The sequence below is a fragment of the Lepidochelys olivacea genome (assembly GCF_965140295.1).
Source record: "Lepidochelys olivacea isolate rLepOli2 genome assembly, chromosome: 4".
NCBI classification, from domain to species: domain Eukaryota; kingdom Metazoa; phylum Chordata; order Testudines; family Cheloniidae; genus Lepidochelys; species Lepidochelys olivacea.
The window spans coordinates 65267508-65290099 of NC_140414.1; the positions used below are offsets into that span (position 1 = coordinate 65267508).

The following is a 22592-nucleotide window of genomic DNA, read 5'->3' on the forward strand; positions in this document are numbered from 1 at the left end:
TTAATTGGTAACACTTCAAGGAATCAAACGAGACACACTACTAGGAGTCGCTTCTACATTTCTCCCCCTTTTGCCTTATAAACTTTTACGGATTATGGATGATAGTTCAGGATCCCCAGAGCACAGGAGCCCTGAGTGTACTTGATGGATGATTTGTGTAATAGTAACAGCAGCTTTTTAGAAAGCAGTTTGGCCTCCATACTTTTGAACAAGTACTGCTGCCTGTGTTCAAAAATGATGTAGCTGGGTAAAAGCCCCAAACCAGTCTTTCAGAACAGCCTAATTTTTTATAAAGTCCAGCCTCGAACAGAAGAAGAAGAATCACTCTCGGCTGGAACAATGAGACTCATACCCAAAAATCGAATACCTGAGATAGCTACCATGAAATTAATTCGCTGTATCACTTTATAATTATTCCTTTCATCTTCAGGGTTACACTTTACTCAGACTTTTTAATCAAGGTAAAGTACTATATATTTTTTTAAATTATATTTGACTGAGGGACAATTGGATAGCTCATGAAATTAGTAAAAAGGGATTCAGCATATGTCACACCTCTGAGTAAATAGTTAACCATATTCAGGTCAGCAGCAACAAAAAGTAGCTTTCATCAGAGGGACATTCAGTAGTCTAAGTGAAGTGAACTGGTCGTCTCAGTCCAGCTCAAAATGTTAGTGTGATCAAGTCTCCTTCCAAAGGCTGGACTAGACAGAAAAAAAAAAAAAGAGAGAGCCTGCTACTTCCTCACAGCTAACAGTATTCCTACTTGACTTCAAGTAGTAGTGGATTTGAGTTGAAAATTATGGGTTTCAGCCCTGTTGATAATCTATAGTGCATCTGTATCTATATCACCAAGTATTTATAACACTTTCCATTTTGGCAGAGAGAGGTCATGGACTGACTGGGCATGATAAAATTTAGTAAGTGTTCACAAAATTATATTTCATGTCACAGATGAGAACAACGCTACTGATTCCAAAACCTGAACAACTCGATAGTTCAGAATTTGCTGGTTTAGTTTTATGTAGCACATGGCCAGATAATGAAGTTTGAATGAAAAAGTCACAGCTTTTGATAAGCCAAGACCAAATACACAAGTTAAGTAAAGACGAGTGACCTCTTACACAGAGAAAAGGAGCTGCTATACTGTCAGGTTTGGACTTATTCAGCATGGGTGGGAGATCTCTGAATTCCATCAGTAATCATATCACTATAACTCCATGCTCTGTCACAAGCTCTTCCAGTGACCAACTGAAACTTAAAGGGGAAGATGGGGGAGCAGAGAAGGAAGAAGGTGGAGACGAGGAAGGGTGGGTTTAATTACAACCATTTCCAACTAACCATGAGAACTGGGAGTAAGAACAGCAACACTGCCTGATAGAATTATGTTCTGTGCTTTCCACTGGCAGATTCATGGAATGTATAGCTATTGTCCTTTCTGTGATTGAGAACTAGTGGGACCCATCTGTGAGTTAGCCAATTTAAAAAGAAACTAACAGTGTATTTCACACATTTGTACTGATACATACATACATACACACACACACGGTTTTATATAAAGTTATATATAAACCAAATATTATTTAGTAATTCACATACTAAATTATTTACATTACCAGTTTAGGATGAAGTACAAAAATGTTACAATGCTAAAATTAAAATTTTCACAAGTGATCAGGAAAACTGCAATTTGTGAATTGTTTAAATTATCCACACAATTCGAGAAAAGATACAAACAACTGGATTAAGCATATATTTATCCAACAAACAAGAGGCTTTAAATCACACAGAGTAGTTACAAGATTTGTCAGAGGTAAATTGTTGTATTAGTTTAATATTTCCCACTCTCTGTATTTTGATGTACGGATTGTGGTGGAGGTGAGGGGGGAAAGAAGCTAAACTTGCCCAATTTACTCAGTGGTTAAATGTTCATGTGGGGTTTTGGTAGAAAACAAAAAAATTCACAACAACAGTATAAACCTATACAGAATGTAAGTGACATCTCAAACTATTCTGGCTTTGTTAATCATTAATAGCCACTGATATAAGTAACTTCAGGTACAGCTCATATATAACCACATACCACCAAAGAGAAATAACTATGATATTAAATAAATAGTCAAAATGTTTCTTTCCTTTGTATACACATTAGCTACTTGTTATCCAAGTATTCCTCTCTTTTACCTGGAATAGTTTTGCTTCCAAATATGAAGATTGCTTGGCACAGAACTGAAAACTGATAGAAAATGTACACCAAAAGGAAAGCTGTACTATGCATAGTCAGGTTTAAAGAAATGTGAATATTACCACTTACTTACCATTTGTCACATGACAACATATATTCAGATAAACTAGAAAATAAATGGTTTCAGAGTAGCAGCCATGTTAGTCTGTATCCGCAAAAAGAAAAGGAGCACTTGTGGCACCTTAGAGACTAACAAATTTATTTGAGCATAAGCATAGCTCACGAAAGCTTACACTCAAATAAATTTGCTAGTCTCTAAGGTGCCACAAATACTCCTTTTTAAAAAAGAAATAAACGTTCACAAAGAGATAGATTTTTAAACTATTTCTTTTACTTTACTGAAACTGACAACAGTAACAAATATGCCACTGGATAAAATATAGTCCTGATGTAGCCATTAAACATAGGTTTGGCCTTCAGGAACCACCAACCCCCTGCAAGACCTTTCCAAATGCAACAGTTTTGCAAGTATATGTTACCACTTCCATATAAGAAGCAATGAGTTAACTTAATCACATGTTGATTGTTGGTTTAATTAAATACATGGATCTGTAAAACAATTACAACTACTAAAAACAAAGCTAACACTGAATGAATTGTTAGTGATTGTTGTTTTTTCTTATAATGCAAACTCACCAGCAAAAGTTTTACTTTCTTCACACTTCGACCGACCATTTGTATTGAGTTTCATAACAAGTACTGTCAATTTAAGCCAAGTCAGAAAAAGCGAAGCAGTTTTAATCCACACTCTGAGAACAACATCCACTGATAAAGAGCTCAGTAAATACAGCTGTATCACTCCAGACGAGAGATATTTGGGCTAATGATCACATCAGCCAACAGCACCTGCCACATAGCCAAGAACAACATAAGGAACAAATGGCATTTTTAAGTGGGGCAGAGCTCCCAAATGTATTTGTTAGACAAGCCATGTATCACTGTGTACTTCTTAAGCATACTGAAAATATCCTCACACTCATTTTCACAATTTAAATTTCTGAATATTGTTACCATATATCTGTATAATTGATAGGTTTAAATAATCTCACTTGAAAAGCGTTAAAAAAAAGGACAACTGACACCCAAGATACTGTTTGTATTCATTACAAGACACTGTTTCAGGTAATTAAATTAAGATAAACTAGTATTTTAAGACGACTTTTTATATCAGACTACTCTGACATAGCAAACCCAGGTAGTGATGATACCTCCATTTTTAGGTTTCAATAGTGCTCCACATAGGCTCAGGGAACCAATGTAATGGAAGATTCTAATTATCACCCCCTTTTCAATAATATTCCCTTCAAAACTGGAGATTAGAGACACTGATGATCTGTGAGATTCTGATTCAAGAGATGATTTGTTGACAAAAATTTAAGATGCTGGCATTTTGCCTTCTGGAGGAGGTATTGGCAGTCTCCCCACAAACAGACTAACAGAAGAGGAAGCTAGAGGAAGAACCACACATGCCTGTCTTGAGTGAATCGATTTTCAGAAGAAACCATTGAGCGACTCTGGCAGTGATGATCAGAAAAAACAGAATACATATATTTGAGATTCAGGCTTTGTCGTCACAGCAAAAAAAGGTGTGGTTTTACAATACGTTAGCTATCTTGATGTAAACTGGTGCAGACAAGGCACTGTAGCTTTTATCTCGATGTAGCTAGTCCAAGTAAACCCCAGGTGGGGGGTAAAAAGTTAACCTCAACTAACTGCATTGAAGTAAAAACTGCAATATCTTGTCCAGTAGTCTAGATAAGTGTTTTTCAAAGTTTGGGTCGCAACCTAGTACTGGGTCGCGGAATGCAAGGCACTGAGTCGCCTTGCTCAGCACCCAGGGACCCTGGTGGCCGGCCAGTAAACACCACGCTGCAGCCCAGAAGTAGCCAGCAGCAGGTCTGGCTCCTATTAGGCTTACCAGTTAACTGATCTTAACTGTTAACCCCCGGCCACTGGACAGCCCCGTCAGTCTCCGGCCCCCAGAACCCCAGCCCTTCTCCCTTTAATCGGTTAACCATTTAAATACTATAATTTTAATCATTTAAATGGTTAGCTTTTTATTTACATCCCTAGGGCTTATGCCACCATAATTGGGGTGACACTGCATCTGTGTAGATACTCTGTTACTTACATCGGCTGTTAGCTGTCTTGTTAGGCAGAAGCCATGAAACTGACAAGAAAGCTGGGCAGCCAGAGCCCTGCTGCCTCTCTCTCCCCTGCTCCTCCCCCCCACTCCACTCCCTTGGAGAGCTGGGCAGCTGGACCCTGCTCCTGGACCCCCAGCAGCTTCCTCCCCCCTCCACTCCCTGTCCCTGGCTGGGAATATTGGCTATCTTGTCAATTACATGGCTGGGGATAGGGAGGGGCAAGTCTCCCAGGAAGCTCTCAACTCCCTGTGCAGCCCCTCTTAGGTCAGTGGAAGCACTCCTGGTGATGACGCACACCATCGACTGAAGGAGGGTAGCGTTGACATGTACCTTCAGAGTAATTACTGTGGTGGCTGTAAGTTGACCTAATAGAGGTTGACTTAAGTTTCTAGTGTAGACACAACCTCAGTCACTAGTCATTCAACTATCTCTGGAAACCATAGAGAAAAGCAGTATGGGGACCATAAAAAGGTCAACAGAAAACAGCAGAGATTATAGAACAAATGACAATATTTCTTGTAACTGCAAGTGAAATTTTAATGTTACAGATATAATTGATAGCTAGAGATTTCAAACCTTTTCCTTGAGAGAGCTACTCGGTAGCTAAGTTCTTTTGAGTCACAGACTATTTCAGGCAGGGATCACCATGTGAGTTACTAGTCATTGCAAAAATCAGAATCCATGCCCCATGCATCAATCAGTACTCTTCCTGCTCCATTTATAGACTTGACAGGAGTAGCAGAGCAATGACTGGAACACGCCTAGCTCTACCTGTAAGAGGAACTGAAACATAACCCCCACCTTTGAATGCAGAAGGGAGGAGCATATGCCCATCTCAGACAGTAGCAGGCAGGAGATGGGGTCGCTTCTTAGCCAGAGTCGTCAACATGTGAAACTTGCTCCCTGCGACCAATTCTTCTTAGAAAGCTGTGTTTATAGGCTATCTCATCCCTAGCCACAGAAAGGGTACATAATCATAATTTTGGAGTTATTTCTTTAATGTGTGTGTGGGGAGGATCTAAAAATACCACCAAAATGCACAGACAAACTGAGAATCAGTAATCCTTTCATAAATATGTTAGTGTTTAAAAAGCTACATTTTTGTGTTTAGTTTACTGATATTCCTAAAGACACAGACAATAGAAAGAATAAAAAGGTTAATTGTTTCCAAATAATGCATGCTTCACAGGTAGAATTACAGCATTATGAAATTTTACCACTTGTCAAAGTTGCAAGACCTGGCGATACAAACCCAGACAATACTACAAGGACATAACATGTTAGGATGGGGATAACAGCAATAAAATGGGAGAAGACATACATGAATAGGGAGAGGAAGGAAGGAAGGGGTTGAAGGGACAGGAGGGTTATGCGGAATAGAGGTCTTACATTCTTTGAGCCATCTCAACCTTTTTATCAAAACGTATCTAGAAATGGGGTCCAAATTTCTTCAAATTCATATAATTGCCCTCTGCGGGGGTAAGCTGTTATTTCTTTAGCTTCTAACTCTGACTGGTCTGAATACCACCACTCTATTCTGGCCATAAGCCTACTCCATTTTTGTAAAATCGTGCACTTAATGATCACTGAAGCCCTCAAGTACCAAAGTCTTTTTGGCGGCATTAAACCCAGTTTAACAGGTCAGTTAACTAGGATATAATTTTTGGCTGAGGTTTGGCTGTTGAAGCTGAGCATTATCTTAACGTTTGTGTACATCTTGTTCCACAGCTGCCTGATGGTTGGACAGTCCCACAGCATATGCCTCAGGGTTTCTTTTTCTCTGTTACAGCACCAACAAACATCAGAGGATAAGGCTTTTATCTTGTGCAACCACTATGGAACCCAAACCAATTTTAATAATTTTTGTTGTTGTATCAAGAGTATCAACAGAGCCACAGACATTTTTAACGTTACATACTATGCTCTGCCACTGGGATTTTTTTTAAACAGCTGGGATAAATCCCCTTCCCACAGTTTCACAATGAACTCCAGGCCAGTTCCTTTTCCTTAACCAAGTATGCATCGTGGACATGGACCTGGCGAGTTCATGAACCATTTCTAAGATTCCAAGTAGTTCTGGGGCCTCTGGCAGGCCTAGGGCATTTGGATCAAATTGATATGTTAGAAAGTGTCGTAATTGTAAGTACTGTCACTCGGCTGAGGATGGTAGGTAATAATGTTGCTTTAGTGTTAAAAAAGGAACAAAGCCCTCAACACTGACTTACTGTGTACTCCATATGATGCACTTGGCTCAGCCAGATCTTCCCAAATTATAGGTTTGCTCACAATTTGAAAGTTTAGATTGCCCCAAATAGATGCTTTTGCATGAGGGTGAGGATGAACTTGGGACCTCTTGGGTAGGCTAGCCCAGAACCTTCACCTCATTTTTCTACACCAGACAAAAAGACAAATGGAGGAGACCCACAGGGAAAATTGAATGTCTTAATACCATTCGATTTACATCCATGTGATATAAGGATGTTAGCACGGTGGAACCAGTTTGGTATCTGTGATATGATAGAAGCATAACAGTAATTTAATAACTGCTGCACAGCTAAACCAGAATTATTTGAAATTTTAACAACTAATCTATATATTGTATGAATGAGGAAAGTAATAAACATTATAATATTTTGACTGGTATTAACCTTCAAGTATGCACTAAATTACACTTCAATACAAAATAAAAACCAAAGTTCTACACTTAACAGTCAGGACTATTCTAAACAACACAAGGCTTTAATTATATACCTGCTTTAAAACTTAGCTTTTCTTCTAATATTATCTAAGAATTATCCAAAAATAATGTAACAGTTATAATTACTTAAAAGTAATTCTGACTTGCAGTTGTAAAAATCACCGAATAACAACTTTCATGTGTAAACAAATCAGTTTTTATTGAATATTATTAGTGTGCTCAATTCTGTATATAGAGGAAGATCTGTTTGTTGCCCCAAGGTACTTACCATTTGCCACTATATTCTACATCAGCCACAAAATTAAGACACCTTACACTGAAAATCAAAATAAAAGTTTAATATCTGTTTGCATTAGAAGAGGGTGAGGAGAGAAAAGAAGTGCACTAATCAGAAGGGGAATTCAGAAGAGGTATTTAGAAGACCAGACCATATCACCAATGACTTTCATAGCCAGATTTGAGCAATTTAACACCTTTCCTTTTTGACAAAGCTTTATTTGATTTACTCAGTTAGGAATCTGGTTACATCATTGCCACAACTGTTGGAAGTCTCAGAGACCAAAGGCATGAAGAATCAACTGATGTCTATTTCCTGTGGGTTTGTCCCTAGCAAAAAAAGTAAAAAGTGAGTTGTTCATTTTAACTTACTTTTATACTAAGTATTCACTTCACTTTGTACTTTTTGTACTCCAGGGAAAAGAAACAAACATATTAAAGTCCTACTACACAAGCCAGCTGGAAAATGCTTTAAGCGCACACTTTAAAAAAAAAAAGATGCAGGAATAGATTTCCTTATGCTGGAAAACACCCTTCTGCACAGATTAAAACCAAAAGCAGTGTTGTGTATGACAAACATTTATTTTTGGGTTAAAAATGGTACTTTTAATTGTTAGCAGCAATGCAGAGGAAAACCCATTTATCAAGACACATTAAACAGCTTCCAGCAGAAAGCACAGTCGTAAAGCATCTGATTGTGCCCTCTGGTGTTCAACAGCATAAAAAATAGAAAGTGATGTTAAAATAATATACACAAACATTTAAAGAGTTGGTTTCCTTGATTATGTCTACTTCTTGTGCATAAACAAAGAACCTATTTCTCAAGGATTATTATTTCTGTAATTAATCCTTGATTCCCCATCTCTCCACGAAGATTTTAGTTTTCCCTTTTGATTTTCTACCCATATTTGGAGTGTCATACAACAGATCCCACTTACACACCACACCCACAGTACTTTTCACTACAACAGATGATTAATTTTTTTTTCTCTTTTTAAAAATAATTCTATCCATCCACAAAAATCCTGCAGAAGTACTGAAAATAACAGAATTTCACATCAGCATAGCATACGTTTAATTTCATTTACAAGCTTTCTGTACCAGCTTGAAACTAATATTCTCTCCACTATGGGATAATTTTGTCTGACCTGCAAATAGAACCTAGGTCTCCACAGGCTTGAGTCTCTTTAGGGCTGAATGAAATCTTTGCAAGCCTTGTTCAAAGTTCCTAAGGCAGATATTTAAAGTCCAGGGGCTGGGAGGTGATCCTCAACTGATACAAATTATCACAGCTCTATTCAAGTCACTAGTGCTACAATTTACACCTGCTGAGAATCTGCCCTGAGATTATTTAAAAATCTATCCTATCAACCTCTACCCAGATTACGTCTGGCCATTTCAAGGCCAGGACTGGCAGGAGTCCATAACTGTAGGGATCTCAATGCTTCATTGAACGAAACCTCTAGAAGAATAGAAAACTCTGGTGCCAATCTGGACGATGAATTTCTGTCTGGTCTTCTAAGAACAAAGGAAGAGGAGAGAGTGCACACTCACTCATTTGCCATATACTCTGCTCCTGGTGTCTGGGGCAATATATGTAGGTTGGCATAAAACAAACAAAAAACCCAGTTTAATCTAAGGATGATCCCACCACAGAAAAATCAACATTTGGTAGTAGAGTCATCCTGCTGAAGAACTACATACATCTGACTGAGGTAATTCTTCAAGAGAACACGGACCAGAAAACTGCTCAAATAATGGAAGATCAGAATGCATTTTTAACTCCACACATGGGATAGAGAAGCCAAAATGCATGTATTTGGGATTTGCTGGGTTATATCAATACTGTACACAGTTATCTGAGCATATCCTTTAGATTCACAAAACACACTCACACACAAAAACTATAAAAGTTTTCTGGTATCTTCCTGGAGAGTTTCCATCTTGAAAAGGTTTTCTCCTTAATTCTGGAGGGACAAGGAGTAACCAAGGTAGAGTAGTCTCGGACATCAATAACTCATTAGAAAGAACACACCCACTGATTTATGTCCTGACAAGCTACCTTAGAACCCAAAATCTGGATATACTCCCACAGTAGGACTCAATAAGTCTATAAAGATAGTAATCCACTCCCTGAACTTTGTCATTGTTGTATTTGATAGAAAAATCTTGACCACTTCAATAATAAAGCAAACCCTCAGCTATATTAATTTCTAGAAGGAAGTCAAAGAGTTCTTCATGGTTGCTGACTCACCCATGTCTCAATATTCTTGAATCTTTTCAGTTGCAGACCTGGCTTCTGATTTTTAGGAAGTTCACATTAGCCTGTTATCCAAGTACAGGTGCAGACATACACCCTTCTGTTAAAGTGCCCATTAGCCACCCTCATGTGAAAACCTCAATACTATGGAACCTCAGGCATATTTTGGTGAGAAGGAAGACTAGGAATGTTGAAATAAGCATCTGATGGTCTGCCAAGCCTATGAACAACTCTCCTAGGAAAACTTCTGGCAAGCTATTATGTGAAAAGAAGGTCTTGACAAGAGCTTAATCATTTCTTTAATATCCAGTAGTAGATGACAGCTTCCTGTCACTTGAGTCTATAGAATAGATGGGATAGGTTTCCATTTCATAAAGGGCAGTGAGAGAAAAAACAACCGCTTGCTGTCTAAAAATTCCCCAGCTCTCTGAAGGCTTATTTACCTGGATTTCAAAATTTGAGTCTTTTTGCATCCCACAGGATGGGGAAGAACAGCCAACAACGCTATTTGGAACTCTATCCCTGCAAAGGAGCAGCGCTGGGCAAAATCTCCACTTGCGTGGGCATGTGAGAAATGGCTACTGAAGTTCCATTTGGAAAAGAGGACACTGGTGTGAAAAGAATAAAATGACACCAAAATTCAAGCTGCTATCTGCCTTTAGAGAAAGGGCATGCTCCTTAATGTAGAGTCGCTGCCATTCACTTGCCTCCCACTCAACAACCTGGGAACAATTTCCTGTGGCCCAAGAACCAAACCTTGTGCCAGAAATCTTAATTCACTGCACTATTGAACTCAAACAGGAGTCTTAAAACGGGGTCACTGTACTGTCACAGTCATCCTGTGATGGTGTTTTCTCAGGAGTGGGGACAGACAGAGAAACTACATATCTTAATCACTGGACCTGCCTTAGGGGCCTTTTGTAGAGACACACATCTCCTCCAACACCTCCTACCTTTGGCATAGGGGAGTTTATTTTCTGTTTTCCATCATGGAGATTTGTGACCATATTTGGTAGAATTAGGCTGACTGGTCTCAGCTGTCTGAACAGTCCATTTTTTTTCACAACATAGATCACATTAAGTAAGTGTATGAAGAACCAATTTCCTTCCCATTCACAATCATATAGACCACCTTCTTTACTCATTGCAATTTCAAAACATTCCTGTAAAACTACAGCAATTGCTTATATGGAAGAGTAATATTAGGAGCAAGCATAACTAGACATTAGTTGGCAAGCATAACTAGGATAAATTATGTCTTTACGTGGGAATCTTGAGGGAACTTTCCTTAATGTCACAGGATCCCACAAGACAAGAAAAAAAAAAAATCAGGTTAGAGACTTCACTCAGCAGTTTAAGTTAAAAGAAAGGGAACAGAAATAAAAAGGATTTAAAAATGAGGTCTGACAGTTAACATAAGCTGAACAATACTGGTATTACTATATTGGTAGCTACTTGTTATCTTTGCAGAAAGAAAAATGTTGCACATGTTGCCTACCCTGCTACAGAAGACAGGACCAACCTAGTAGTTGTTCTAGATTGGTGGATGTACACTCCTGAGATTAGCCGTAATAAACTGCATTCATAATAATAATTAGATGAGCATTTGTTTGGCAATAGTAGTTGTTTAGTTATCAAACAGATGCCATAACTATTATCATGAAATATAAGTGTTACTTTACATGTTTTCTGATTTTATCTAGGAAGGAAAGAGTTCTACAATAGTCTTAAGACTTTAAAAAAAATTTTTAAAAAGTGCTCCTTGGGGCCAGCAAATAGTGGTAGTTAGTACAGAACGACCAGACATACTTTTATATGAGCTTCTGGACAAGGAAGGTAACAAATTCTCTGCTGCATTACTAATGGCACAATGAGAAAGTTTACCACTCCAGTAGAGATTTAAAAAAAATAAAGATACCATTACTGCAAAACTGAAACCAAAAATGAATATACTTTTTAAGTTTCACCTAAAACCAGAAAGAAACTTATGGTTGATTCTTAGACGGTATGCTGCAGATTGCACACATTGTTTCTCCTGAAGGTGGTAGTACAAAACAAGTTAAATTAATGTACAAATAATTTACATTTAAGGGGCTAGGTAATCTGACCAGAAGCAGTAAGTAATCAGACTACAGCATCAGACACTAATGAGCCCAAAAAAGCATATGTGAAGATGTAAAAATATATCATTTTAACTTTTTGAGACTATTTGGATGAAAAAAGTCATCAGACTTGAATGGTATTCTTTTCACACGATATACCACTTGATTTCAATTTACAATAGTCAGAGCTAGAAATCACACTTACTAGAATTAATAAGAGTCCACAAATACTTTACTTGTCTCAAAAATGCTATTCCATATAAGCATGTCAATTTTTTTAGCCTTCTACAACCCTGCTTCAGATCGTAATTGTTCATGTTCTGTCATCAACTGAGTGTGATACAACATTTAACTTTTTGCAGGACTTCTGCAGTGTTTCTTTACACAGAAGATGTTTGTATTTTTAAACTTAGATGATTTAAAAACAAGTTAGCCAAAATTAATTTTTCTTGTTGTGCTGTTGTAGTCTTAGTAATGGAATCAAAACGCAAAGTGGCTATCAGACAATACAGACAAAATGCTAACTATGCATGCTTTCCAAACACCAGAATCTTATTTACAGCAAATGTGTCTTGTTTAAAAAATAATAAAGATTTTATTCATTATGAAAAAGCAGCAAAAGTAAAGACCATTAACCACTATCTCTTGCTCTGTGTGCATGCATGTATGTTGAGTATTGTTGTTTACATAGTTGAATTACGAATTCTGAACTTACTGATCCAGCAAGTTTAAATGCTTTTTGGGTGGAGGGATACTGTATGTTCAGCACAGAGTTCAAAATGGTTGAGTATAGATGGTTATGTCGTTCCTCATCACACTGCGCTGGTTGGAAAAAAAGCATCATAGCAGAAAAATTAGTGGTTGTAAGACTAACAGAGCCAAGAAAATCTGACAAAACTTGGCAATGATACGCTAGTGTTTCTATTGCAACATCTTTTAAAAACGGGATTTCTTCAGAGACACATAATTCAACATTGAGGACAGGTAAAAATGTACATGTAAAATTCCATTATTTCCTTTAAAAAACAACCTAGAAAGATCCTTTTACAACTTTTGAAATCAAGCATCTCAATCAACACAATAGATATAAAACTTAAACATATGGGAGATTTAGATTCTAATACCAATACCTGAAACATACTACTGCAAATCTGGAAAACAAATGGTATCCATATGTCTGTACAAGTGTAGTTGCATAGATTCTGGTACAGTATTTCTATCAGTATGCTTATACTGGTACATTTGACATTAAAATATGCCCATCACCTTGAAATTAAGTAGCAGATTTGAAGAGATACTGCCAAATTGATATTTTTAAGATAATAAACAATTATTCAGATATTTAAGATAATAAACAATTGTTATTAAACAATTAAAATTCAGTTTTCTGATAATGCACTCTAACTAATACATATAATTTTTTATTTTATTTATTTATTGAGGGAGTAAAAGGAATTTCTCTTTCTGCTGTTGATATTTAGAAGAATCTATTGGGCAGGCCCAGGAGCAACACCATTCATGCTCATAGCCACTCTCCACCAACCTCTTTCTCTGTCCACATTACTGCTTGTGGCTGCTTTAATTTCACTTTTGCTACTGTTAAGATTAGTAAACTCCCTCTTGAAGAGCCTGGGAAATGACTTGCACCACCACCAAACAGTGAAATTGATAACACAAAAAACTTTTAAAAGCAAAGAATATTATCTTTTAAATCTTTTTCAGTCTTTCAATAATCTGAGGGTTAGTCTATACAGGGATCTAGTCCACAGCAAGCGTGGGTGTAAATCTACAATGCATCAACCTGCTGTGCACTAAGCATCCATGTGGATCTTCTTCTGGAGTGCACTCTGACCTACCACTGTTAGACCTTCATGCTAAGGAAATGTTAGCGCATGGCAACAGAGTCCATGCGGCTACTTAGTGTACGGCAGGTTGATGAACTGTAGATTCACACCCAGGCTTGCTGCACACTAAGTCTCATGTACAGAAAAGCCCACAGAGGCTACGTGTAAATTCAACATTTTCAGACAGAAGAATGATATTTTTTTAAATTGACAATGACCCTTTAAATTATTAAATGTGATTTCCTTATTCTTCACAAACCCCACAGTGCTATATGACAACTTTGTACTTGAACTATTATTTTTTTCACCTATACTTAGCCAAGGAAGTCACTTGAAGCTGGCTAGGATGAGGAGCTAAGCATTCTCCCATTTCCTGTCTCTAGTTTAAAGTGCATTTGTCCAGTCCGTCTTTTGATATAAAAAGCTCTCATGCTTCCTTTGAGAACGAAAATGTCACAAATGGTTCCTTAGTGAATTTTAGGGAGATTGTAGGATTATGATATGAAAGAAGTTAAGAATGTGTTCCATCGAATACGTAAAGCTTTGTTTCTGAAGGATAGTTAAGCGATGGAACAGATTATCAAGTAAGGTTGTGGAATCATCACTATTGGAGGTTTTTAAGAACAGATTAGACAAGCCTTTCCGGGATAGTCTAGGTATACTTAATCCTGCCTCAGATGGACGAGATGACCTCTTGAAGTCCCTTCCAGACTTCTACTTCTATCAGTCTATGAACAGCTTTATTTATTTATATCAAACATGTCTAAAGAGTTTGATTATTAATAGGTGAGACACAGTATATTATGTTAAGAATCAATGTATTCCCAGAAGTGTATTGTTCTAGCAGATAACACACTCAAATCAGTAGAAGATTTCAGAGTAAATCAGATGTGCAATTTATTTTCTAATCCCGAGTAACCAACATCTTAAGTACAAAATAGAAAAATGAAATTAAGCTGCTCACCTTTGTCTTTATGTAGAATTGAGATGACTGGTGTATGGGCAAATCCATGATACTATTTGAATTTGTGACACTATTACTATTAGTGTGTTCATCTTCTCTGCTGCTGTCATCAGACTGATCAAAATCATCACTCTCCTGGTCCATTTCCTCCTCTTCTTCCACCTCCTCCTCTTGTTCAGCACCATGTTCTTCCTCTTCCTCCTCCTCCTCTTGGTTACCAGTGGATTCTTCATCCACCGCAATAAGCCTATTGTTGTTTTCTTCTAACTGTTCTTGCTGGGATTCAATTCTGTCACCAAGTCCAGACTCTGCTCCACCTATTTCCCCATTCCTTGCAATGTGCTCCTCCTCTTGTTGTTGTAACTGCTGCTGCTGCTCCTCCTCCACAACTCGATTCATCTGCTCCTCATCTACTTGGCTTGAGGAAGCATTACCTCTAAGAGATGCTCCAGTTCGTCGCCTCTTGCTGCCCACAGACAGCAGTTCCTGATTCATTTCCAAAAGCCAGCTTGCTACTTCTTGGACCTTGGCTAGACTATCTGATGATGCAAATGCTTTCACATTCTAAGGAGAAAAAGAAAATTTGGAGAATGATTAGAAAAATAATGACTGATTTTATTAAATCATTCTTTTACTAGTTATATAATTGGCTTATTTCTGACATTTTAAAATTCCAACTACAAATTAGCAATGGATAATTTAAATGTGAACAAAAAACCCCATGTCAGTAGCACAGTACAACAACATTCTAAAAAGACAACAACTGTATACCAGGAAAAAGTTTGGTTGGGTTGTTAAATATGACATTGCAGGTAGCATCATGAATATTGGTAGCGAGGCAAAGAAGTGTTTTTGCTGGCATTAAAAGAAATTCAGTCTCGGGCAGACACTTGGAAAGGAAAATTTTAGCCCAGGGCAGTCAAGTTTGGCACAGTTGCAAGCAACCAAAAACAGGGTCTTATAATGGAAAGTGTTTGGCAGCCTTAACCATAGGTCTTATCACTTGAGCTACCTATAAACTTCATAGCTGTCTCATCTAAGATATATTTTCCACATCAAAAGTCACTCTTGGAGCTTTTTTACAACATCCATTAATGGTCTCACTAGCAACATACAACAGTAACACCATCTTCCTACCCATATTCTGTATCACCCTGTTTATACAACCAATAATCATATTAACCCTTTTAGTGACATCACAATGGGAACTCATGTTCCACTGATTATCTAGCATTATCCCATAGTCACTGCTTTCCAAGACACGAGTATGTAGTCTTTGTTTTTCTTATGTATGACCTTGTGTGTGTGTGAACTACAGCAAAATACAAAAAGCAGCTGGACTGTCCAGTAATCAAAGCCATCCAGTTCCTTCTATAACATACATTACTATTTACCACTTTGATCTTTGTGTAATCAGCAAACTTTATCAGCAATAATTTTATAGTTTTTCCATTAAAAACTGATTTTTAAAAATTGAACAGAGTTGGGCAGGGAACAGATCCTTGAAGGAGCCCGCTAAAAACATGCACACTTGTGGTGTATCCCATTAACACTGCAATATTATTATTTACATTATGCTAGTAACAATAGAACCAGGCCAAGGAGGATGGAGTATTGGTTCTGAGCTTTGGCTTGGAAGAGGTAAAGACATTGGCAAGAGCAGTTTCAGTGGAGTGCAAGGGGCACAAGCAAGATTTGTACAGAGTCTAGGACGGAGAAGAACTCCCACAGTGATTGTACACAGCATGTTTAATGAGCTTAGAGATGAAAAGAAAAAGGGAAATGGGATGGTAGTTGGCAAATGGGGTCAAGGATTTTTTTTTTCTTTCTTTCTTTTTTTTTTTTTTTTTAAGATAGGAGAGATCAAAGCATGTTTGGATTGTGAGGAGAAGAGACAGGGAAGAGTGAGAAGTTGAGAAGAGTAAGGTGGGGATGAGAGTGCACACAAGGGAGATCAGGTCACTGTGCAAAGAGAAGATAAAGGAGGAGAGTAGATGAAAAACTCCAGTCTTTCTGACAGGAGAGATGGAGAAAGTTGTAGAAGAGGAAAAAGGTAGCAAATCAAGGGGAGGCGAAAGATCATACCATACTTTGTCAATTTTCTCTTGGAAGAAGTCAGCGAGGTCTTGTGTAGAAAGAGAAGCGGAGGCAGAAGAAGGGGCAAATTTGAGGAGTGAGTCACAGGTGACAAATAGGCAGCTGGAACAGAGGACATGGGACTCAATTAAGATAGAGAAGCAGAGCTGTTTAGCTAGGATGATAGCAGAACTGAAGTAGGAGAGAACCAATCTTCAGTGGAGGAAGCCAACCTGATCATAGGATTTCTGCCAGAGATACTCCAGAGCACAAGAGAAAGAGCAGAGGAATCAGATGTTGGGAATGACCCAGGGCTGCGGGTTAGCAGAGCTGTCCCTTCTAATGGGAGAGAGGGGCAAAAAAGTCAAGAGTGAAGGAGAGTGAAGAACAGAGAGAATCAACAATTGTATCAATGGAAGTAAGGACAAAGAGGAGAGAACTGAGACCAGATAAGAAGTCTGCAACACTGATGTCCTAGAAGTCATAGAAACACAGAGTCAGAGGGCTGACAGGCAATGCTGAAAAAGACCAGGAGGAACTCATCAACAGAGAGATCAGAGAGAGAGAGTGATGGATGCTTGGTGAAGACCAAGTCAAGTGAATGGCCCTTTTGGCAAGTGAGAGTTGAACTAGGTCTGCAGGGCGAATGACAAGTTGAGCAAGAGGAAACATGCAGCTAAGGTGTCAGGGATGGATCATCAATATGGAAGCTGAAGTCACAGAGGATGACAGTGAGAGACCGTAAGGAGAGAAGGGCTGATGGGGTGGAGCTGGACCATTATGATCACCTAGTCTGACCTCCACAACAGAAGCGCAAGAGCCTCACCCAAAAGTGATTTGTAACCAATGCCAGGTTTCAACCCTTTTCCACTATAAGGAGACAGATGCATAGTAAATGAGGTGGGAGACACACAGGCAATTACACAACACAGAGCAATTAGCGTGGCAAGACTGTGTCCCCCTAACAGAATTTCAGGTGAAATGTTCTACGAGACAACTGTGATTTTTTCAGCAATCCAAGAGCTGCATAAAGAGACACTTTAGTAAGAAGGAATGCTTCAGAATACTGTAAGTCCCTGAACTCTCACTGGGTGGTAAGAATGCTGTTAATTTTAACATGATAAATATACATTTTAATTGTGTTATTAAAAAAAAATTAGTATACTATCAGTACTTTACACTATAATCTGTATTATGTACCTATCTGAACCCCACACAAAATGATGTAAGAAATATTTTCTCTGAAATCTAGACTTTGTTTTGTTATTTTAAAGAAATGATGCAAAACAGGGATAATATGCTAGTATACTACATATTTTCATAGGGCACAGGTATTTAATTGAATATTCTGAATTGTGTAAACCAAAACGCTGTATAACTACACTGTATAGCAAACACTTTGTATGTTTTCAATTTTTTTTAATTATGCTTAGAACTATGAAGTTCTTAAAGTTTTGATTACCACCAGATCTTAGTGTATTATATGGAAACAATAAAAACAATAATACTAATAATGTAGTATAATCAAAACTATATTAAAAAGGAAATCTGTTAACTAAATTCTCATCTCACTCCACTAGAGGGAGATTCCTTCTGGACATCAAGTCACAGACAGTTACTACTGAAGCCACTTAAAGCAGATTATAATCAAGTTTTAACAATACCTTATCTATGAATAAATACAGAATGTTACCTGCCTCTTAATTCCTTATTTCTCTGTCCCTATAATTTTACCAGATGTATAGATTAAAAACCTAAACAATGTACATCACATTCTAAAATCAAAATTGACAGCTGTTTCACACCAAAATCAATAAAAAGAACTGATTTATTTGTATTTTGAATTAATCCACAAATTTAAGAATATACAAGATGACACATTTTGTCAAAATGATGCGTTCACTCTAAATATGCTCTCCTCTCTCTACGGTTTATTATATCCAACAGCATCCTAAAAAAATATTTTTTAATTGTTTGCCAATTGTTTTCAGACACCAAAAAGAATACCAAATTTGTAAGTTATGAAAATGGAGATATGAATAGATTATAAATGAAACAGTTATAACCTGTTTAGTCCAAATTCTGATTTTAAAAAACCGCTAGCACTATGTAATTAAGCAAAATAATGTACTCATCTTACTAATAGCCCCTCTCTTCCCACACAATGAGCTGCACAGCTTGCCCAACAACCTGGAGGATCCCCATGGATCTGAAACAGGGCAGAGTCATCGACACAGAGTCTCTGTACCCCCACCCACCCCATGACACTCTTTCATAGCAGAAAAGCTCCTGTGGAGGTATAGTTACATGAATTCCTCCCAGCCACAGCTGTCTGAAGACCATCCCCTTCAAGGAGGATCCCAGATTCTGAGAACACTCCAGAGAACAAGTAATACCAGTTCCCCAGGGAGACAGATTGGGGGGGGTGGGGGGTGGGGGAGGAGGAGGGAGGGACATGGATGAAAGAATGAGCATCTTCTAGGCCCTCCCCAACAGTAGCCCTACTAATACCTGCTCAGTCCTTTCTCCTCTCTGTGCATTGCACCTGACCCTGTCAAGAGCAGTACACAGAGGTCCCAGAAACAACTGGGAAAAATGCTCTTTCTGAGCTGGCTGAGCCCTTCCTACATGGCAAGGTGGGTTGACTTAAAGCAATTTTAATTCCTGATTTTAATCATGATTTAAAATCAGCAAGCCAGAAAATTTGATTTTAATCATTAATTTAAATCTTGTTTTGCACTTGTATTTTTTTAGTTATTTTCTTAAAGAAAGGTTGATTTTCATTAGCTGGTAATCATTAAAACATGTTGATTTGAAACTAAATATAGCCTTTGCAGTAAATTTGGTGCTTCTTTTTGCTAACCAGGTGGATATATTATATCTAAACACATTTATTTAAGCAATTATATATTAAAATATTGTTTCAAAATTCTTAATATTTTACATTTGTATTATATTAGAAAATGGTGAATGGTGCGTTTCTTATTTACCAGATTTTTTTATTTGTGCTTTGTGTCAAGCTCGGATAGCAATTCAAAATGCACCACACAGTTTTTTTTAATTAGTTAAATAAAACCTTAAAATGTGCTGGATACAGAAGAAACAAAGTATACCAAAAAGTTTACCAAAACATTTTTTTCCCATTTAAAACTGACTGATTTATTAAATAAGGAATTATTATCTGTAGCTAGTGAATTGAGCATACTGTGTCTGTTCACCATATCCTTCCAATTTTAAAACCAGTAGATCCCATTCTCTCACACCTAGTTTTTAGAAGAAAACAAGCTTTCCTACTTTTTCAGCTCTCAACTGATTTCTTAACTTTGGATAAACTAATCATTGAACTGTACTAGTTGAATAAACTGAAATGAAGAAAATATTTTCTCTGCACCTGCAGAAGAGGCTACTTCTAACAAAAGCTTGTTTAGCACTTCAGCAAACTTCAGTATTAGGTGCTTAGCTAGTGCCATCTACCAATTCAGTGGTTTGACTTTCTTTCAAACTTCAGCAGCAAACATGTACTGTTTGATTTTTTATATTTAAAATATTTTAATATATTATAAGTAGTTTAGATCTTAACATAAGTTGTCATAATTTCAAATTTAATTGTATAGATTTTTTTAAAATAAGCCTCTATTTAATTTAAATAAAATCTAGTTTAAATACAAAACATGTGGTTTATATTTAAAAAATCCATTTTTAAAAACTCATCAATTTTTATCCCTCCATTACATAGCGTGCATGTGAAAAAAGCAAGATCTATGCACAAATCTCAGGGATACAGTCTGGCCAGATCTTACATTTAACATTTAGATTCAGCCCCTCAAAAGGCTGATTTCCACCACTGATTGAGCCTCATGTGGAAACCTGGAACTTTGAAGCCAGGATTCCCTTCTCACAACTACTACTGTGACCACAATATTAGAATACTGTCAACAGCATCCAGTGCTACTTGGAGATGTTCTTGCTGTTAAATGTCCCTCTGCAAAGGACACTTGCAGTTTTCTTGTGGTAGCTTATCAAGAAAAAATGGAGAACTTATTATAGTTCATAAAATCATAACAGGCCAGTAGTGTTTGGTCATCTGAAACTCTAAAATGAAGAGGTACTGAAAGTGAAGTTTCTTACCTTATTGTAACTGGAGTTCTTCAAGATGTATAATCCCTATCCATATTTCATTGTGGATACACATGTGCACCACAGGTGAGAGCCCACAGAATTCTTACAGTGTCCACTGGTCCATACCAGTTCTCCTTGTGCTCCCCACTGAGGACATAAGGGGTGAGGAGGAGTGACAGCCTCTCCAATTCCTTCTCTACCACAAATGAATCTCATGATCCAAATCAGAGGGAGGGCAGATAATGGAATACAGATAAGGACCCCACATCTCAAAGATCTCCAGTTACAACAAATACGTAACTTTCATTTCTTCTTTGAGTGCTGGTCCTATGTGTATTCTACTGTGGTTGACTAGTCAGCAGTAGTCAGAAAGCAAGAAGGGGGAGCGAGGATGCAGGTGGAATATCTGCTTGTAGAACCACTGTTCCAAAGGATGAGTCACTGAAGGAGTTCTGGACCCAAGGCATAATGTGCTGTGAATGTGTGACTGAACTCCATACAGCTGCCTTGCAAATATCAACCAGGGACACCTTTTGAAGTGATGCTACTAGAACTGCCTGTGTCCTCATAAAGTGAGCCTGTATCCCATGTGGGTAAACTGTGCTAACTGATAGAGTGGGATACAGTCAGAGATTCACTTAGAGACTCAGAGGATACAGCTTGTACTTGTACTGCTATGGCAACAAACCAACCTCTGGTTTCAGAGTAACAGCCGTGTTAGTCTGTATTCGCAAAAAGAAAAGGAGGACTTGTGGCATCTTAGAGACTAACCAATTTATTTGAGCATAAGCTTTCGTGAGCTCTAGCTCACGAAAGCTTATGCTCAAATAAATTGGTTAGTCTCTAAGGTGCCACAAGTTAACCAACCTCTGTAACTTTCTGATCTGTTTCATTCTGTTTAGGTAAAATGCCAATGCTCATCTTATGTTAAGGAAATGAAGTGGTCTCTCCTCACTCAAGGTATAGGGCTTTGGGAAAAATACAGGTAAGTGAATTGACTGGTTTATGTGAAATTCCAAAACAATTTTAGAAACAAATTTCAATGCAGTCAAAGCAAGACCTTATCCTTATGAAACAATGGCTGATCTGCTATGCACTAATGTTCCAAGTTCATCTAACCTTCTGGCTAAAGTGATAGCAATGAGGAAAGTGACCTTCATTGACAGGTGAGACATGGAACATGTAGACTAACATTCCAAGGGTACCTTAGTGAGTTTGGAGACCACTAAATTAAGACCATAGCAAGGGGTTGGTTTCTTTACTGATGGAAAGATTCTGATCAGGAACTCAAAAACCTGGCTGTTACCAGGTGGATAAAGATTGAGTAACCATCCATTACGGGGTGACATGCACTAATTGCCACCAGATGAACCCATAGCGAGCTAAGGAAAAGGCCTGCTGTCCTGAAGGTAAGAAGATGGTGGATATTTCTACTATTTTGAACTATCTCTGGAGATTATATGGTTTTGCTGGGCCCAGATAGAAAAATGCCTCCACTTGGCTACACAGCATTTTCTAGCAGAGTCTTTCCTGCTATTGTTAAGGATGCATACAGCTTCAGAGCAGTGGTATTTTAAGCTCAGTGTCCATTCCAATACTGATCTCCAATGAGATGAAGATTATTGGGGATTGGATGCCTGACCCTGCCATTTTTATGGATCAAGAGATCTGGAAAGGTCTGAATGCTGACAGTGGATGGGATGACAACTGTAGGAGGCTTGGAAATCAAACTTGTCTGGATCATCTAGGGGCAATGAGGATGACTTGGCTACTAGAATTTTCCATAGAACTGGAGATAGCAGCGGAATGGGACAGAAGGCATAACTGACAATCTGTCCCAAAGCAAGAAGAGATCACCACC

General features: G+C 37.9%; 1 protein-coding gene across 4 annotated transcripts in view; it reads right to left on the minus strand.

The window, feature by feature from the left end:
• The window catches only part of FBXW7 (F-box and WD repeat domain containing 7), a 274351-nt gene that overhangs the window by 114403 nt on the left and 137356 nt on the right, over positions 1–22592 (minus strand). For 2 of the 4 annotated variants that reach the window (XM_084627545.1, XM_084627547.1), the window contains exon 2: positions 14537–15100. In XM_084627545.1, the coding sequence (XP_084483671.1) occupies positions 14537–15031 (495 nt within the window). In that variant the 5' untranslated portion in view covers positions 15032–15100. Of the gene's footprint in view, positions 1–5287; positions 5344–12450; positions 12551–14536; positions 15101–22592 lie in introns of those variants that run through there. The other 2 variants (XM_084627549.1, XM_084627548.1) reach the window with 2 other exon arrangements.